The sequence below is a fragment of the Pangasianodon hypophthalmus genome, chromosome 11, assembly GCF_027358585.1.
Source record: "Pangasianodon hypophthalmus isolate fPanHyp1 chromosome 11, fPanHyp1.pri, whole genome shotgun sequence".
Classification (NCBI taxonomy): domain Eukaryota; kingdom Metazoa; phylum Chordata; class Actinopteri; order Siluriformes; family Pangasiidae; genus Pangasianodon; species Pangasianodon hypophthalmus.
This window is the reverse complement of record NC_069720.1, coordinates 3,088,339-3,109,270: the sequence shown is the minus strand read 5'-3', so window position 1 is coordinate 3,109,270 and position 20,932 is coordinate 3,088,339. Positions and strand designations below refer to the sequence as shown.

Below are 20,932 nucleotides of genomic sequence, written 5' to 3'. Positions count from 1 at the left end.
GTCCGGGAAAATCTCCATATTTATCAGCTTCTCATTAGCAGCCCTGTGGCTTTTTCTTTCTCACAGCTGGTTCTGTGAATTACAGACATCACATGACTTCCAGAGGAGGAAGTGCAATCCGTCAGTGCCTTGTTATCAGATGTCTCCTCTGTGCTATCAGTCCCACTACACAAATAAAAATAACACAAATATCTGAATATTGGTTTTTAGCCCAAATTTAATAGTATTCCGTCTACTCTAAACGTATATGGCCAGTGTTCAAGCGAATGGACACAAATGATTCATTTTTTGCACTCAAATAATTACAGAAACTGCCTTTTCGATTACAAAAATCATTCTCACGAACACTTCTTCTTTAAGTAAAATACTGTCTCCCAAAATCATGTCAAAATTGTTGACACCCATGAACAAATTGTGATTCGCCAAATATGAATGGTGGGGTGCCAGTAATTTTAAAACCAGTGTTGTGCTGAATAAAACAGTGCTGCTTGAGCAAAACAAAATGTTTGACAAATTGGAGAAACTGAGAACAGGTAGTCTTGTTAAATTATAATATTTGTCAAAAACTTCAGAATTATTGACACCCCTATTGTCATCCTTGAAATATTGTATAAATATTCTGTTATTTTTATTTAGTAGTCCAAAATATCTCTACAAGTGTTTCGAACCTTGTTAGACATCACAGGAAGTGACTTAGAGCTTTTATTTGCGACAGTGGAGAATTCGCAAATAATTTTTAAACCATGTTATATAGAAAAAAAATTGCACTACTTGAGGAAAACAAAATGTCGGAGAAGTTGGAGAAACTACATTTCCTCTTACAAAAATAATTCTAATAATCACTTCCTTAAGTAAAAATAATTTCTCTCCAAAACTTGTTAAAATTATTGACATCCCTACTGTCATCATCGAAAAATTACTCTATCCAGGGCAGGATTCAGCAAATATTAACTGCGAGAGAATTATTGCCAAAAATTTTTAAATCAGAAACAGAGTGTACTACTAGAGGAAAATGTTGGAGAAATTGGAGAAACTCTTTTTTTTTCTAGAGAAAAGGGAGACTCATAAAGTTAAGCAATAGTATTTTCTCTCAAAAACATGTAAAAAATATTGACACCCCTGTCATCTGTGAAAAATTCTATTTTTATTTAATAATCTAAATTCTCAGAATTGAAGTGGCTCAGTGCTGTTATTCAATACAGCAGAGGATTCATCCCATTGTGGGTGCCAATAATTTTGAAACCAGCATTATGCAGAAAAAAATTGTGCCTGAGAAAACCATGATGTTTATAAGCCAGTGTGTTAAGATGAATAAAACTATACAGAGTCTTCTTACATTTGAGATGAAAATATCACTTACTGCATGTGTTTTTTTTTAAAAAAATATATTTATCCATGCTCATTTTTCTGAGAGGTGCCAATACTTCTAGGGTTGACTCTGTAAAATGTAAAACTCAATAACATCGATTGCTTTTGCTCCATCTCCTCGACAAATTTAAATTGATTCTACAATTGCAGGAAAATAAATTTAATTAAAAAAACTGGCAGGAATATGTGAAGTCATATAATATCACAGAAACACGTGGATGTGTTTATTTACATGTTAAAAAAAAACACCCCCATTATCTTTATATGCAGTATTTACTGGAATATTGAATTAATTCTCTCATTCAAAGATATGCTCATGTTCATGACACTTTTTTTTATTCCAAGATTGCGATGCCTTGGGACTCTTTTTTTTAATTATGATTTTCAGCAATAAATCTAAAAATATATGTATTTAACTATTAAATAATACATTATCCCATCTTAGGCAACAATATCTACTTTTTTAATAAAGTTTTTTCTCTGCATGGTGCACTAAAAAATTTAGTTTTTAGTGTAGAATTAACAAATAATTTTTTTTTACATTTATTTACTTATAATAATTTGTGTAACAGAGTTCTATTTCCAAAGTAACCTTATCAGCTAATATCAAAGTATAACTTAAAATAAACAAAAAAGAACGAGGGAACTTTTTTCTCATGGTCTCCAGGAAATTGGGATGATGCAACTTCCTGTTGAACTTGTGACTAGTGGAATACGACTCGTGAAAAAGGCATGAGATGGCATGAGATGGATTCATGCATTTAATGCAAAAATAATTTGATTGTTTTAATGATTGTATTTCCTAGGTAAGTGTAGTCATAGTGAGCTGGACTGCAAAAATGCTGTTTTCTAAGTGCTGTAGAGTTTGTAGATTTGGTAGGATTTGGAGCGAGTGATGGCTACAAAATTATTTGAACATGCTAAAGCACACACACTGTTTCCACTGTCTTCAGTTTGTTTATGGACAAGGTCACTGGCAGCTAAAAAAAGTTTATAAATACACGTCTTCATTAATCAAACACAGGTGCATCCATTCATGCGTTACCGCACTCATTCTCCGTAACTCTTTCTCCCATTCACAGCTGGGACTTGACCACGCCCCCACTGCCACAGTAGGATTTATTAATGTTTTAAGGAATTATAGAAACATGCAAATAGTTTGTCTTTACCTTTGTTTAAAATGTCTTTTACCGGGATCCCGAGTGACATAACAGAAAATCGTTTGCCCTATTGTCCTGAGATTGTGAGTTCAAATCCCGGTGACGTCACAGTTATGTGTGACCATGAGCTAATGGTGCAAACACTACTTTCGCTAGCCAACCACGGGCATCTGTGAGCTTATGTATTTGGAAGTCGTGTACCTCCGAGTGTGTATTACGCTGCCCTGTGATGCAGCATGAGCAGCAGTTCGAAAAGATGTGGTAGTCTGACTTCACACGTATCGGAGGTAGCACGTGTTAGACTTCACCCTCCTCGCTTGGTAGCTGTTGTATGGTAGGAGAGAGCTAACTGGTAGTTGGGAACTGGCACGTGACCAAAATGGGGGAAAATATTTTTTATATACATATTTGTAAATGTAATACCAGCCACAAACAAATGGCACCCCAGTCATTGAATCACCCTTCTATTCTTTGCAGAAACACATATTTCTGCTCTTCGGGTCCTGACCTGTTGCTTTAGTGTGTCATTTTTTTCTTCATTTCTTTTGACCTCCAGTGGTATAACACACAAAATAACATGGAGTAATTTCATTTATAATCGTGAAAATGGCTAAACGCTAATTTAATCTCATGCCATACAAGCAATAACACTTAACAGAGTTTTGTTATTAAAGAATAATGAGAAAGAACTAAAATATCATTAAAATATGATTATAGACTGATTAAGATTTTGTTTCCTGTGTGATCTCGTGTAATGGATGTTTTAATAGGTATAGGGGTGTGTCTGTGTATGCGCACATACACATGTCCATGTTTGTCTCTTGGTGTATATTTCATCCACCAGCAGCTAATAACAGTGCCAAAATTTCACCTGGCCTCCGGCACAGTGACTCACCTACTGAAACGACGGGAAAATAATTAACTAATCTGGATGCGCCTCTTCGCTCTGGATGCACTTTATTTCTGCATTTGTTCTGATCTCTTGTCAGAGCAAATGTGGTTTTGGCTGGAAGAGTCATGACTAATTTCAGGCCATCCCTCTTCCTCGGCTTGCCGCAGGTCGTTCCTCTGGGCTTTCATTAAAAGCTGGATTAGCCCTTTTACAGCTGTGAGGCACATCTGCTCCGGTGGGGTGTCTGGGCGCCGTGACTTCTCGCTCGTCTCCTGTGGCTGATGTCTTCCCCTGTGAGGTCCTATGAGGAAAAAACATTGTTGTTGAAGAGAAACATGAAAAGAGCACATTTGCTATGAGTAAACTCTGAGCTGGGGAGGAAAGTGTGAAAAGCTTTTTTTGTTTCTCGTCTTAACTGATCGAGGCTTTTAAATCCTTACTGTGTTTCTCAGTGTGTCACACACACTGTGTGTTCGACTCTGACATGTGATGTGTTTTATTTATGTACATTCATTTAGATAGATGGAACAGAAAAAGGAGTAGTGGGTTAAAAAAAAGCAAATCAGAATGTCAGATGTCAATGCTGAAATTGCGTACTAAATTACATTGCGTAATTATCTAAAGTTTCTTGAATAAAATGGATCAAAGCTGTCTAATAGCTAATAGGGGTGTAGCTCTCTTGACCCGCTTTAACCCGACTCTAAAAAGCAGCATGTGTTTAAGAGAGGCTGAAAAAGGCACATTTTGTTACTCATTTGGAAAGCAGTTGACTGCGTGGGAGGAAGTCGCAGTTGTCAGAGCAGCTCGTGTTTCTCAATCATGCTTTTGCTCATCACACACAGTTGTGCTGTAAATCTCGACACATACGCAGCATGCCAACATTGCTAACAAGAAAATCCTAGCATGCAGGAAAAAAACAGAATTTTAACCACAAACACTAAAACACTAGCATATATCAGTGGATAGATGGCTATTTTTTTCTTCAGTTGTGCGCCAAGAAACTGTAAGAAAACAGCGAGGCAAAAGTTTGATGTGACACTAGTTAATAATAAGCAGCTCCTCCATGTTTTTTTCTTTTGGTTCATGAGTAAAAACGAATGTATCCATTAGCAGCAACAAATGCGACCCTTGACGAATCCCTTTCCCCTTCAATTTTTTTTTAGCCACATGAATTTTAGTTACATTTGGTCTGACCACTGCATTAGCTGAAAAAGCAAAAAGTGCATTTTGCAGGTGGCTCCACTATCAACATAGCAAAGTTTCTCAAACTGGAATGCTGTTTCCTCAGTCACAGGGAAGGAATGGGAATACTGTTTCCCAAATAATAGGAAAGGAACTGGAATATTGTTTCCTCAGTCACAATGGAAGGAATGGAAATGCTCTTTCCTCAATCACCGCAAGAGAATGAAAATGCTGTTTTTACAATCACAGGGAAGGGATGGGAATGCTGTTTCCTTATTCACAGCTAGAAAATGAGAATGCTGTTTTTACGATCACATGGAAGGAATGGGAATGCTGTTTCCTCAGTCACACGGAATGAATGGGAATGCTGTTTCCTCAGTCACAGGGAATGAATTGGAATGTTGTTTCCTCAATCAGATGGAAGGAATGGGGATGCTGTTTCCTTAGTCACAGGGAAGGAAAGGGAATGCTGTTTCCTCAATCACAAGGAAGGAATGGGAATGTTGTTTTCTCAGTCACAGGGAAGGAATGGGTATGCTGTTTCCTTATTCACAGCTAGAAAATGAGAATGCTGTATTTACGATCACAGGAAAGGAATGGGGATGCTGTTTCCTCAGTCAGATGGAAGGAATGGGAATGCTGTTTCCTCAATCACAAGGAAGGAATAGGAATGTTGTTTTCTCAGTCACAGGGAAGGAATGGGAACGCTGTTTCCTTAGTCACAGAAAGGAATGGGAATGCTTCTTCTTCAGTCACAGGGAATGAATGGGTATGCTGTTTCCTAAGTCATAGTGAAGGAATAGGAATGCTGTTTCCTCATTCATAGGGAATGATGGGATAGCGGGCTAGCTTTATCTTTGGCTCAAGCTGCCATATCCTTTTTTTGTTTGTTTGTTATCTCAATTACCACACCCCTCCTCCTCCTTCAATTCTGTTAAGTGAATTAGCACAGCTAATTACTCTTGCTAACATCCTTAACTGCTAGGATGCTGTTATGAATACTTCAGTTGAGACTGCACAAAGCTGCCGGAGGGGAGGCAGGTTTCGATCTTCAGCTAATGAAAAAAAATGGCTAAATACCTGAAAGAGCTTTGTGCCTTAAGGCAAGCTCACTAAATATTATGAAGAGAATCAGCCATGATTGAGCAAGTGCTCATTAATTCTATGCAGTTTCACAGAGATCCATGATTCTCACACAGTATGCCATGATGTGAGCTTGGGAAATCACAGGGTACCCATGAGAACCCGGGAAAATTCACTGTACTCACCATAACCCTATTGTTTTTATTAGGGTGATTAGGGGTCCAAGCACCAGAGGAATTTGAACTATAGTGATTGCAATTATTTAATACATGTCTAAAAGAAGAACTCATAGAAACATTTGCATACTTTTCATAAAATGTGATTCAGCATGGTCTAAAGAGTTTTCAGCAGTGTTTCAGTGTGCCCTTGTAGAAAATTCCCATAAGAAAATCTCATAGGAAACCCATGGAAAATCCCAGTGGAATCTGATTGTTAATTGAGCACTCTAAGAAAAATAGAAAATTCTAATGAGAAAATTATACAGGAAAAGCATAAAATATCTTGAACGGGAAACCAACTGGAATTTCGTTGTGAATCGAAGACCTCATGAATGTGGAGGACTGGTGTATTCCCGTCTCATGGCCAGTTTTCCCAGGATAGAGTCCGGATCCACTGCAACCGTCACCAGGATAAAGTCTACTGAGGATGAATGATTAAATGAATTAAACAGTGAAATCCAGTGAAATTCTTGTGCGTATATGATTAATCATTTGGATAAACCTGCAATATACTTGAATAATTTTTTTCCCAAAGCCTCTAGTACTATCAGTGTTCTCTATTCCAGAATACTGAGAACATCCGAGTCTTTATTAGTCTGTGCAGAAATGGTGTCTGCTTCTGCAGGTTCTGCTGTCAATCATCTGATAGCTGTGGATGGGATGTGTGTGAATTACAGAGAAGCCAGATGCAGCTTAGCTTAGTCCTGTAAGAGACACGAGCTTTTAAATTAAATGATTAAAAATGATTTTATTCACAGTGCAGTTAGTTGAGTAATATGGACAAAGGCCACATGTAACCTGTTCAAGCTTCCTGTATGTACGTATGTGAATGAATGCGTGTGTGAGTTTGTGTGTGTATGTATGTATGTCTCTATGTATGTGTGTGTCTGTATGTATGTGTATATGTATGTGTATATATGTATCTCTGTAAGTGTGTGTATGTTTGTATGTATGTCTATATGATAGTTTGTGTGTGTATGTATGTGTGTGTGTGTATATATGTACGCATGTATGAATGTATGTGTGTATGTGTGCGCATTTATGTACGTATGTATGTATGTATGTGTATATGTATGTTTGTGTGTGTATATGTGTGTGTATGTATGTACTGTATGTTTGTATGTATGTATGTATGCATGTTTGTGTGTATGTATGTGTGTGTATGTATGTACGCATGTATGAATGTATGTGTGTATGTGTGCGCATTTATGTACGTATGTATGGATGTGTGTGTGTGTGTGTGCGTGTGTGTATATCTGTATGTATGTGTATGTACTATATGTCTGTATGATAGTTTGTGTGTGTGTGTATGTATGTATGCATGTATGAATGTATGTGTGCTGTCTCTATTGTTTTACTGACTCTTATCTTTTTGTGTTGCAGCAAACTCGAATCTCTTAGGAAGACAGTAAAGAATACATGAATAAATGAATGAATGAACAGGTGTTGCTCCTTGAAGTAGCACATGAAATAACCACTTTTTTGCAATCTTGTTCATTTCTGCCTTGTATTTTACACAGCAAATTTTATCTCACATTTTGTTTTTTAAAAAGTCTAAACCAGGCAGTAGTAGTGAACCTCGCTGCATCGTAATGCAGTGTTGGATAGTTTGATCTGTGAGGGGATCTGTAGGCTTGCACCTGATTGCTGTGATTGAATTAGAAAAATTAGATCTGAATTCATTACACCTAAATTGCAATACAAATTCTTCACTAACTTCAACATAGTATTCAGTAGAACTTCTAAATAATCTTACATAAATAAAGCACAAATAACATTCCATAGTTTTAGGACAGCATATCTGTTGGTGGACCATATTTATATTTTTCACTAGGAAAGCTCAATGTTTTTTCCAGAGATAAAATTTAAAAGCAGTACAAGAGTTTGCGATTTTAAATGAACTTAGAGCGCAAGTTATAATGCAACCCTTGCCATATCTGCATGTTTGTATGATAGAAACTATAACTGGGCACATTTTGACAGGATCCACACATTCCCTGAACTCAGAAGCGTAATTTGAAAACTGCTCAGGTTTGTTCTGTGCCCCTTGTGTGCTGAACATCACAGCGCTCGATCCCCTGCTCTGCTCCGTGCCCTGTTCTGAGCTGAGAGCAGAATCCTGCTGAGTGATTAGCCATGTGCCCCTGCGGTGTCTTTTGCTCTTTTCCTTCTCTCCCTCCGGCGCCACTTTCATCCCTCCACCATCCCCATTACACATGACACATGCACCCACCCTGAGCGCAGCAGTGAGCCGCAGCATCGCCATCACCGAAGTCACAGCGGAGTCTTGCGTTAGTGCAGGAACGGAGTGATTGGAATAGAGGGTTGTGTGATTAGCTGTAGCCATTTTCATCTGTATGCGAAATCAGTGTAGCAGAGAAGTGGGAGTAGATTATGACAAGCAGCAGGCAGCTGGAGGAGATACGACTGTGCCTCGAAGCTTGCCCTGACGTTTCACTGGCCTTCTGGGTGTCTCTTAGGGTGTTTTCACACTTGTGCTTTATTTTCGGTGCCCGGGTCTATTAGCACTGAACGGTAGGAGTGTGAAAATTTCTGAAAATGGTCTGGGGTTCAATTTAAATAAAATCACAAGCCACAGAACCATGTGTAACTGTGTGAAAGTGATCCACTCCTGGGATTAATTAATGATGTGATTGTCTTGTTACTTCCTGTATGATGTTTCACAATGTCATGGAAATGCAGGTTAAATCAATAATACAGCATGAAATACTCTAAAATAGTAAAAATTTAATTTTTATAATAAAATAAAAATTATTTCTGTAGGTCTGTAAGCAGCTATGAGTGAAAGTCTTCATGCAAATTGGTGACCGGTGTAAAGAAGCACTAATTAAATATGTTAACATCAGTTAAATGAACATTAATTAGAACAATAAAGAGATGTACACGATTACATGTTATTTTTCATTTTGCTGAGTTACTGTTACCATGCCAAAGTTGATCATTTTCCTATAATAACATATCCTGAAGTGCTTTATTCCTCTTATACTGCAGTAATTTATTCATGAACGACAAATCATACCCTTTATCCATTTATAGTTGCATTTAATGTTGTAGAATGTCTGTAAACAAGTTAGTTCCTGTTATCACTTCCATGATAGCAGCTATAAACAGTCATTCCATCACCAGCCTTTCTTTTTTCCTCTCTCTTGAAGTTAATAAGATCAAACTAATGTTACAGAGAAACCACAAAGCATATGCTCCTCCATCCCGAGGTCTTTATTGACTGTTACAAAGAGCTGACAGTGGAGACTCCTTCCATAAATATTAAATAAACATCTCCTCACAGAAATCTTCAGACATTTTTCTTTGTTAAATAACAACGCATTTTTAAATTTTCTTTATTATTAGTCTTAGATTTTGTGGAGCTTCTGCCACATAAGTCCCTGTGTATGAGCTGTTATTAATGTAAAGCTATGATTTTACTGTTATAGAAATTAATCAACACCTTCTGACCAATCAGAATTGAGAATTCAACAGGAGTGTGCTATAAAAATGTTTAAGTGACTCACTGTTCAGCGGTGAAATGATGTCACAACTGCTGAACAAGCTCAGAATCAATCCTCGAGTATTCAAGAAAAGTATGAAAGTGCTATTAATATCTGGGATTAAGTGAAATACGCATTTATGCACTTGAGAGAGAATCTATAACGTCAGTGAAGCCCGGCTTCCATAGCCTCGGGTGTAAAAAGGTAATAAATGTATTTCAGTCTGAAAAGATCACAAAAATTGAACACCTTTTGATTCTTCTCTTATCGCAGTGACAAAAGGTTCTCTGCTCTGGGCTTCGGTGCACGAATTCCACCCAATTACGAGGTAAGAGTGCGTTTCCGTTCATTGAGATTCATCTATCGTCTTTTGATTTAACTCTCTTCTCTCATGGTTCAGTCACTTCCTCTGACCTTGGCAAGCTGCTCGGCTGTTGGTATTCGAATCGTGGGTCTGTGGCCACATACGTCACCTCTCTATTTACCATCTGGCTTTGTTTACATGAACTGATTATCATACATTATCCTGATACACTTACACTGTTCCTCACCATCAAAACAGCACACACTGGATTGAAATGGATTTATAAAAAAATGTATCTTTTTTCTTAGTATTGTTCTCATTTAATGTGGCAACCTAGTCATAATGAAAACAGGGGGTTAACTAAAGGACTAACAATTAATTAAAAATAATTTAGCTTATATCCTGTGCATACTTGGGGTTTAAGGCTATGCCAGTATCTGTATTTGTATTTTATAAAAATATTAGCAAACTAGTAGTCTAAATTAAAACCATTGTGACCCTGACCAGGAAGTTACTAAGGATGACCCGCAAGCTTCATATCTAACCACACACACACACACACACACACACACACACAAAAAAAAAAAAAAAACAATATAAAATTGTACTTAGTTGACACTTAATATTAAAAAAAAAACTACTGTATGACATGATTAATCCGCGTGTGAAATTAAAATATATCTCATTATTATGCTTCAGTTTTTGAGGTGGCTGTGTCCTCATACTTCGGAGCCTTAATGTCATATGTCCTATTGAACTTCTCCCTCAGCTTCTCTATTGTTGTTACCTGTAACAGAAAAGCCGTAAGGAAGGCGGGTGTCGTTTTATAGTAGCATGCGGCATTATTTCTTGCAAGGGTTGCAGAATTTTTTAAAGGATGCAGACGAGCTAAAAAAAAAAAAAAGGTGCATGTGATTTTATCGCCTGCAGTTTTTTTTAAGGCATATTTCTGTTCACTACAGCAATGACCTTTATATACATTGTGCAAAATGAGATTCTAGTTGCGTTTCTGCAAGATTCAGAAGAACCTGTGCTCTGATTTAACCGTGAGGCTTTAATCGTGTTTTCTCTGTCTGTACTTCAGGTGTCGCATGACTTTGCCATCAATTTCAATCCAGATGATGATGAATGTGAAGGTAAGACAAAAGCAAGGCCTACAACAGTGAGATATTGGGAAGGCAATTTTTATTTTAGACATGGTTAATGTTTAGGATGGACAGATTAAGGCTATTATTATAGAACAGCTTTTTAAGGGGCGGATCTTTGGGAAATTCGTTTTTTTTTTTTTTTTTTTTTTTTTTGTGAGTTCATATGAATTCTTTTTGAGAATGAGTTGCATTGGCCAGAGAAGAGAACATCTTCAAAGAGCTGAACTGACCTCCTTTCACTAGCTTTTTCGAAGCCTCTTTTCACAGTTAGAACACTGTAGAAAAGCGGAAAAGGAGCTATCTTTTTTTTTGCTCGGGGCTTTTTTAAGCTCTTTCTCCTTTGGGGTTAATTCTAAAATCTGCTGATTTAGGCATGTGGCTCAAAGTCTGTGACACCTTTTAGAAAGCGACAGGCTTCAGCTGTTAACTGTGCTCTCTTTCTTGTGTCTAATCAGAGATTCAGGGGGTGGTAGAAGCTTACCAGAACTGCCTGCCCAAGATCCAGCTCTACGGACCAACTAATGTGGCTCCTATAATCAGCAGAATAGGCAAGCAAGCAGCAGGGAAGGAGCCCATTAAAGACGCATCTGTGAGTTCCTGCATCTTTTTCCCACTTTCCCAACACTACTTGATAAATGTTTCGCATTCAACTTAGAATCTCTTAGAAAACTTAGAATATCTGCAAGGATTTATAACCTGAAAGACAGCTATAATGGTCCAGATGGTAACAAAAAAGGACAGTTGGAGATATAAGTTGCAGTTGCAGATATAAGAGCTTTATCATGATCAGGGTCATGGTGGATCTGAAGCCTATTCTGGGAAAAATGGAAGTGAGGCGGTAACACAGCCTGGATGGAGTGCTGGTACAAACATCTCAGGGCATCATGCACACACCCATTCACACCTAGGGGCAATTTAGCATCACCAGTCCACCTACTGGCATGCTTTTGGGAGGTGGGAGGAAACCAGAGACCCTGGAGGAATCCCATCCAGAAACTCTACATAACTCTAAACAGTAACCTGGAGGAGTTTAGGAGTGAACCAGGGACAGCACTACCCACTGCACCATCATGCACCCCAACAATAATACAAATACGTTTAAATATCTAGAAGTAATACAAAAGATGATGAGTGGAAAAGGAAGTGCAGAGATAAATAATGAAGAATATCATAAATATTATCTGAAGAGTGCAATCTTTAGACAGAGTAGATTTGCTCGCTGCTTGAAATACAAATGTTGCAAAGTGTAAAGCTCAACATGACGGCTGTATCACGTAAGTCCCGCCCTCATTCAAAAGAGCCAATCACCTTGTTGGTTAGGACATTAGCACAAACGGTCTGACCTGTAAAAGTTTACACTGACAACATTTTTCATGCACAGATATACTGTACGCAGGTTGCTTTATTTTGGTAGCTATAGAGAAATGCACCTTCACAGGAGGCGGGGCAACCTGAAAAGTTTTTTTGTGTTATTTGAGCTAATTAATAACAGTTTTTTTTAATAACAGGTTGTCAGATTTTAACACATCATCTTGTTGATCCATTTCTGGTTTATGGCTCCTTCTTCATTCAAATAGATAGGAGACTGACCAGGTAAGACTGAAAATAACTGCTAGAGAGTGTTGCCAAGATGGCCACTGCGTGGACAGACTTTACAAGAAGGACATTGCTTTAGGCCTCTGTGGAAGGATTTAAAAAAAAAAACGGTGATGCCAGGTGTAAAAGTTTAAAGCTCATCATACCGCTGAAGAAGTTCAAAATAGCCAGAAGTCGTAGACCTGAGTTAGCGAGTGGGTGTGTAGCTCCGAACCAGGGTACATGGATGATTTTCTTCCAGAAACAGGAAGCTATGATGGGATCTCAGTAGAGGGGAGAACTTCAGGAGAAAACCTAGAAAGAGGAGTGGTGTTGGGAAGTTGGGACTACTGCTTGTGTGAGAATTTCATTCTTCTGATGCTGTGATGTATCATGAGAAGTCGAGCTCAAGAGTGACAGCAACTTTGTAAGCTGTGTGTGTTGGGTGGACAGTATTGGTGTCAATAGTGATTAAATCAGTTCTGTTTCTTCATGACGTAGCTTTATCAAGGAAGAGATGTCAGAAACGAAGGCTAATATCTTCAAAGAGACTTGGATGGTGGTGTTTGGAGGAAAAGAAAAGCAAGGTTGAGCAGTGCTACACTAATGACACACAACTAGACTGATGACACATGACAAGAGAGCAAGAGTGGATGAAAAACTGAGCGCTGATGAACTCCGGTAGTCATGCCGTGAAATAAAACGTAACCTCTTCATGCTTTGTGGTAGGATCAAACCTTTAGATATGAAGAAAACCAAGTCCCAATGCCTAAGTCATGGGAAGTGGAGATGAGGATCTGGTGGTTCACATTACACATTGTTTACAGGTCAAGAAAGGTGAGAGCAGAGGACATCAATTTTTCTCTGGCATTGTGGAGAGCTTCAGGTTTAGCATATAAACTGATTTTATTAATTAAATCATTTATTAATTACAAAACTCAATTTAGGATTTAATTAAATCCTTAAATTTTACATGCTGCAAGGTTAAACATTCACCTGTAGGCTAATTCCAACATTACACTGTTCATGACACTCATTTTAGCTGTTTTCCAACCTTTGTGTCCTTCTGACGGTCTTCATTTATTATTTAATTGCCAGGATCACCCACACTGATCAGGTTTCAGTACATGAGCTCTAATTGTAAGAAAGAAAAAAAAATCAAACTGACTTTGTGTGTTCAATACTGTCTAGACCTCATGGGAACTCTATCTATCACCTCTCCTTTTAGCGCATTGACCGTCAGCTTGCTGTCTTCTCTACTAGAAATACCACATCTTGCTGATCCTCACGGATGGCGTGGTGACCGACATGGCGGACACGCGGGAGGCCATCGTGCGTGCCTCCTACCAGCCTCTGTCCATCATCATCGTGGGTGTGGGAAACGCCGACTTCACTGACATGCAGATCCTGGACGGGGATGATGGCGTCCTGCGCTCTCCTAAAGGAGAACCTGTCCTGAGGGACATTGTCCAATTTGTGCCCTTCAGAGACTTTAAAACGGTGAGTCTCTAATCTCAGATCTTTGATCCCCAGCAGTGTATTCAATATAGAGACAAATTGAAGCCCTTTTATATATTTTTGACATACAACCTCTTCAAGCGTGTCCTCGGATGCACTCTGAAAGAGCATTGCACTCACTTTAAATCAGGCAGGCAGACTGAGCGGGCCATGCAGACTGAGCAGAAGAAGCTAATGGAGCTGCACAGCTTTCCCCTGTAGAAGACATTTTCTCCGCTTTTGTGTCTGCAGCCAGACAAAATCAATTAGACGTTGAGACTTAAATGCTTAAATGCTTCCTAACCTCGCTCTTTCTGGCTGAAACTAAAACGAATCGTAAATTTGTTCTCCCACTTTTCCCGTGTAGTTTTTTGTGGATTTGCTTATGTTTTTATTACATTTGCAATCATAAGGCCTTATGCTGTTTTTCTAAAAAAAAAAAAAAAAAGCACTAATACTAAAAATATTAGTGAATTTATTTTTTTATGAAAAAAATGAGATGTACTTGTCTTTTTAAGTTAATGAAAAACAAAGTGTGCAACAAGATAATACACACTCTGTTACCTTATAGGTCACTTTGTAGCTACTGAATAGCTACTGTAGCGATACATATATACATATACAGATATAACTGTATACATTGTGTAGCTACTCTTTTGCGCTACACAATGTATTGGCCCCCTCTATTTCATCCAAGTCTAATCTAAACTAACAAAGAAAAATGTATAACTATTGATATGGTGAATAGATATGAGGAGATGTTTATTACCATTTATGGAAGGAGTCTCTAGGGTCAGCCCTTTGTAACACTCAAAGATGTAAATAAGTTTTCCGCCACAGAAAAGGCTTCAGGACAGAGGATTTTATGCTTTTTGGTTTCTCAGTAACATGAGAATCAGCATTTACAAATTGAGCTAATATAGGGAATTGATAATATAGGGAATCAGAATCTGTGTGTTTGTTTTTCAGGCGTCTCCTGCTGCACTGGCGAAGTGCGTCTTGGCCGAGGTGCCCAAGCAGGTCGTCGAGTACTTCAGCCATAAGGCCATTCCTCCCATGAATCCTGTTTTAGACTCGACACCCAGCTCCATCGCCAACACCCCAGATTAACACGTCTACCCGAGTCCTGACCTCCGCTCTGTCCCTTCACACCTCCGAGTGCGAGATCCGAGAACAACCACCGCCACAAACACAACATTGCCGTTCCGTTTCCCTGTTTATACATAACGTGTTTACACAGAAGGAGGATTAGTTCTTCTTGGACCGTGTCCCGTGTTTGGCATCATGCCTACATCTTCATTATCTGTGCTGGAATCTTCATATGGACCTTCTCACCACAGTTCCAGGCCTCTGACCTGCTGCAAGCTCTCTGCAACTTCTCCGCCAAGGCCATCTCTTAATTCTTAATTCTGATGTGTATTTTTTTTTAAATCCTGTGCCTTGCAGGACCTTTTCAGTGTTTGCTCTGCCTGCCCACTGTGCTTATCTTCTTTGCCCCTGATTTTGTTCCTCGAGGCTTCTCGCTGGCCTCACACTACCCTGCTTTCAGCAAAAACAGACAGGATTATGTGTGGGGAGAATGGATGATCATGATCATTACTTGAAATTTATAAAGGTCTCTCCACAGATGGCTGGTCACGATATCTGTAACTCAGCATTACTTTTATGAAAGCATTATGGTTGAGCCTTATAGCATTGGATCCCCTCATAGGCATAAAACTATTGCGCATACACACAGGAACACAGGAAAAACAGAATGCTTGCCATTAGCTAGCTCTATCGCTCAAACCACACAAAAAATATGTCATTTGTACTTTTATTGGACAATCCACCTTGTTCGTGTTTATTACACCCACAACTGTATTCCGTATGCACTCTTTCCATCACTGCTAATGACGTGTTATGGATGTGCCAGCAAAGCGGGCTTAAAAATGATATACAGCCCTAATCCACATGAAATCTAGGGGATGTGTCAATCTCCTGACTGACTCACAACTGTCACTAATAGTCTGCATGAATCTACAGTCTGGGCTAGAAAGAATTCAGCCCCAGCCTCATTTCTCACTTTTTCATACCATTCTATGTGCTTTTCTAAGGACCTCTGGTCGTACTGTTGTGCTTGCTTCGACGAAAATAATCCACTTTAAGCCATTTGTTAACAGCAAATCAGAATACATAAGCCAAAAATCAGTCTTATGTATTTTTTCCATGGCAGAAAGAAAGGACTTAGCCTAACTACCCCGTTTATATCAGCCGGCCTTGAAGGTATCTTTACATACAGTATATCTTTACAATATAAAAAAATATATATATATTTGGAGAGGATCTGTAATGCGATGTGTAAACATGTCTAATCTAGTAGATCATAGCAAGATTATTAATTAAGTCTGAAAGAAAGAAATCATATCAGAAAGCGACCAAATGAGCAAAGCTGCAATTTTAAAATGAATTGTTCTGGAAGAGTCTGAAATCTGAAACTGGTCAATAATTTTTTATTTTTTTATTTTTTTAACATTGCATGTAGGTTGCAACTTAAAAAGACTTAGCATAACTTTTCCTCCAAACTCCTTAACATCTTTGGAGCATGTATCCAGCTTTTTTGACTGCCAGCGATACACGATTTCACAGATCAACCACAAGTCGATCTTTCTAGCAAGTCGAGCTTTCTATAAATGTTTGCTACACATAAAACCTCATTACATTAGACAAAAAACTAGTCCTGTTTGTTAATGCGTTCCAGTAGGAGGAATGGAGGAAAACAGCTAGCTTACTTAGACAGTTTAGTATGGAAGGAATCAGGTTATTATTATTGGGATAAAGGAGTCCTGTAATGTGTTTTGTTCATCATATCATTAGCATTTTTGCTACCATGATATGCTCATCATTTTGCGAGTGCATGCCACGCTGGCAAGTTACTGACATGAAAGGGGAGAACTCTGAGAACTTGCACTACTCTTGGGTAGGAGTTTTTGAATAGTAGGCAGGAGTTTTTGGACCTCTGCAAATATTCATCAAATTTTGAAGCAATTTGCTGCTTGACTTCATTTCCTACACTGTTAGAAAAAATGGTTCTTCAAGGGTTCTTTGGAAGATTAATGGTTCAAGTCTCAACAGAAGCCTATTGTGAAATGGAAACCTACATAGAACATTGAGGGACTAAACTCTGACTCTTTAGGGTACCAGATTGGACCTTTTATTTCTTGTATACTGTATGTGTCTGAACATGACTGTATCAGTAAAACAAACACCACTGCCAGGTCTTTGGAAACCTAAGTCATCATATTAAGGCTAGACATAGACATATGCAGAATGGATAAACGCAATGATTGTACCGTCAAACCATTGTTCTGTTTTTTGAGCACTGATTTGCATGCGCTGAACTAATATACTGAATATTTCATCAGTATGATCACTATGTGTACACTGTGGTATGATATAAAAGGCTGTAGAAAGTGTATAATCAGTTTCCATTTACAGTTAGCAAATTCAACATTCCTTCTCTTCTCTACTCATATTGTTGTATATGTTGCAGAGGAAAAAAAAAAGGTTTATCAGCTGAAATCGTGTGAACAGAAACATTTCTTTGTGAATAAGCAGACTGGATAAGCAGAAACAGTCTATTAATAGAATCGGGTCAGTGCACTTTCTTCAGTCTGGACTCGAAAGGTCAAGCCGAGCTGATTGTTTCATTTAATTGGTGAATAAACTCTATGCATGTTAATAAGTGACTTCAGAGAGGTGGTGGTGGTGGGAAGGGGGAGTAATTATTCATCTTTAACAACTAATACTAAAGATATGCAGCTACAAGGACCACACAAGGAATGTAGCTAGGTAGGAAGGTTTGTAGATTACACAAAGGACACCAACAAGGGGAGTGAATTATGTAAAGAATAAAACATGACGTTCTGTTGTAGGAAAATAGTCAATGATGAAATTTATTCTTCTCATATTATAGCACAACGTTTTTTCTCCCTCTTATACCACAGAGACCAATTTGCCAATTTTGTATTAATTAAAGAACCACACATCGTACGTTTTACCCCGTTATAGTTACTTTTAATACTGTGGAATGTCCGTGATACACGTTAGTTCCTGTTATCATTCCCTCAATTTCTCTTGTTAGTTAATAAACCAAAAAAAATTGCAGCTTGTTACTGAAAAACCACATAATATACAACATCCTTAGACTTTCCCGTGGCTGAAAAATTACTGACTGTTACAAAGCACTGACACTGGAGGCTCCTTCCATTAATGTATAAAAGTCTCCTTACAGAAAACTTCACCATATCAACTATTAAATGTCTTTCTTTCTTAAATACCAGCTCATTTTTATATGTTTTTTATTATTAGACGTAGAGTATGTGGAGCGTCCACCACGCAAGTCCTTGTGAATGAGCTGTTACCATGGAAACAAGACACAGACTTAGAGTTAAGTCCGCATAGACAGGATTTAACACAGAAATTGCACACGTTGTTATTCAGTCTTCAGCTGGAACTACAGACTTAAGCTCTATTCAGAGAGTTACGTGAACGTTGCACATATCATCAGAAGTCATAACATCATATTAGTCTTTTTTTATTTTAGGTTTGAAATTGTCTCATTCTTGTATATTACATCGTATTATATTTGACAGCAAAGGGGGAAAATGTTGTCTCCCTCTTCAGTACGCATTTTCTATGCCTGTTTTTTTTTCTTACTTAGTGGTTAAAGATGGTGTCTAGACAAAAACACCATTTTACCTCATCCAACTCAAGAAAAATCACCTCGGCAGTGTGAACTACACGCACGTAGTTTCAATAATCTGAATAAAGAGCCCAGGAAAATCTATTGGAGCAGCTGCATAAACTGAATCTGAATATACGCAACTTTCCCTGCATGATTATTTACATTACTTTTGGATTAAAGGCACCAATTCTGAATATGACCTTTAGAAAATTTTTTAAAAATCAGCATTGTGGTATAAAATAATACAGCAGAAATAGCATTTTTAATTCCTTTCAATTTTTCAGTATATCAAAAATTATATAATAACTAGGGCTGTAATTATTGGATAATTTGGATTGATACATTGATTTACAATTCAATGAATGAAATGAATTGAAGTAACAGTCACAAATTGATTACTGATTGATCAACCAATGATTGAACTGACAACAGACAACACATGTGATGTGTAAACAGGTTAGCAATGTGATTTGCCCTTGACTCTGATATTTAAAATAGTCCATCTCTACATCATCCTCATCCTCAATTTAACAGCAGGCCTACCCCAGATCTTGAACACATTTTGGTCACGTATTGATCAGAGGCTACTAAATCGAATTGCATTGTATTGAAGCAGAATCAGTGGTGTTATCAAACATCAAATGGTTCCCTGTGAATTAAAATTGTATCGTATCATTGAAGATCCAGTGGTGTCGTAAAATATCAAATTGTTGCCTTAAGAATCAAAACTTTATTGTATCATGTGGAAGCCTGACACTTACACTCCTAATAATAACTGAACTGACTTTGCAATAGACGTTGGTAGATGTTATATATTTAGCATCCAGTACAGTAACACCTATCACTAGAATGGACTCATGGTCGCCGGTCCATTATAAAAGACTCATACTCATCTCACGTTGCGTCTAGACTTGTGGAGAAATCTTTTTTAGCTTATGTAGTACAACCACTTCACAACCAAAGTCTTAGTTAAACGTCTCAGTAAAACGATCAAGGTGTTATTCAGATTTAAATGTGGAGTCTTTTTCAAAAAGCTAGAAGTGCTCTCGCTTTATATTTCCCAGTGCAATTTAGAGGAAAAACCTCAATGCCTGGTTTTGTTTGAAGGTAATTTATCCATCCAAGCCCATACAGGACTTCATGAATTCAGTCCTATTTGGACTATTGATTTGAAATATGAATTACTGGAGTGTGTCTTAATCTTTTTCCATACAAAATCAAACAAATAATGTGTTTAAGCCCAAAGCAGTGCTGGCATGAGTGATCATCACGTCTCATAGCTCCGCATTGTTGTCAGGAGTTAATACGTGTGCAAGAATTTCCTTATAGTAATGACTCAGATACACTTTTGATATTGATTTCTTTACATGGATATGTATATAGTCCTATAGAGTCATACAGCATAATCTAAATGTACTCATCCTACATGATTATTATCTTACGCTGGCGCTCCAGATGGCACACTATAGCTACCAACAGCTTTACAAACCACGCTTTTTTGTTTTTGTACACGCAGAAAAACATCTGCCGACTCCCACATCGCCTGGAGCTGCTTTACGTTTGCATTTCCGATGATGAAATATGAAATCGTGTATTATTGTGCATGAACAATTGTGCACTGCTGACTGCAGCATGCCACTTTACTTTTATCTCATGAACTCATTAGGCTTAGTGCAGCTCCATACATCACGCAGTACATGTGCAAACGGAGGAATATAAATAACAGCACGTGGATTTGATCTGTACGTAAATGCTTAATTATTCATTACTGAAGCAACACATTTAGAGATATTGCTATGCTAGTAAATGATCTGTAATAAAAAAAAAAATTGTGGAGATTTAAATGAAAGCTCTTGTAGCGAAAGGTGGACTTGTACATTGCATTTTATGTTATAACAATGATTTGCTTATTTATTTATTTGTTTAATATATGTTTTATTTATTTCTTATATTATTGATTATTTATTTATTTATTTAGATTTCATTTCTTCAGTTCCTCATTTCGTCTCATATATATACTGTATATGGGGATGTATACATATATTATATGTGTGTTTCTTGATTTATGCATTATTTCTGGGCTGTGTTGCATGGGCACTGGATCCTTTCTGTGGCACTGGCCCTGATCCTCCATGAATAATTCTGCGCACACACACATCCAATCCCCACCCCCTGCAGAGATAGACTTGCTTCTCTGCTTCTTCCTTTCCCGAAGCAGCAGCAGCACACAGAGCGCTGAGAGTCGCTGAGATCCGTGGTGTATGAAATCAAAA

The 20,932-nt window shown here is 37.9% G+C and overlaps 1 protein-coding gene across 1 annotated transcript in view; it reads left to right on the top strand.

Annotated features, from left to right (window-relative positions):
- Positions 1-20,488, top strand: part of cpne7 (copine VII) — a 56,181-nt gene extending 35,693 nt beyond the window's left edge. The window contains exons 12-16 of the mRNA XM_026930842.3: positions 9,683-9,737; positions 10,798-10,849; positions 11,317-11,450; positions 13,700-13,936; positions 14,903-20,488. Of these exons, the coding sequence (XP_026786643.1) occupies positions 9,683-9,737; positions 10,798-10,849; positions 11,317-11,450; positions 13,700-13,936; positions 14,903-15,043 (619 nt within the window). The 3' untranslated portion in view covers positions 15,044-20,488. The remainder of the gene's footprint in view (positions 1-9,682; positions 9,738-10,797; positions 10,850-11,316; positions 11,451-13,699; positions 13,937-14,902) is intronic.
- The last annotated feature ends 444 nt before the right edge of the window (positions 20,489-20,932 follow it).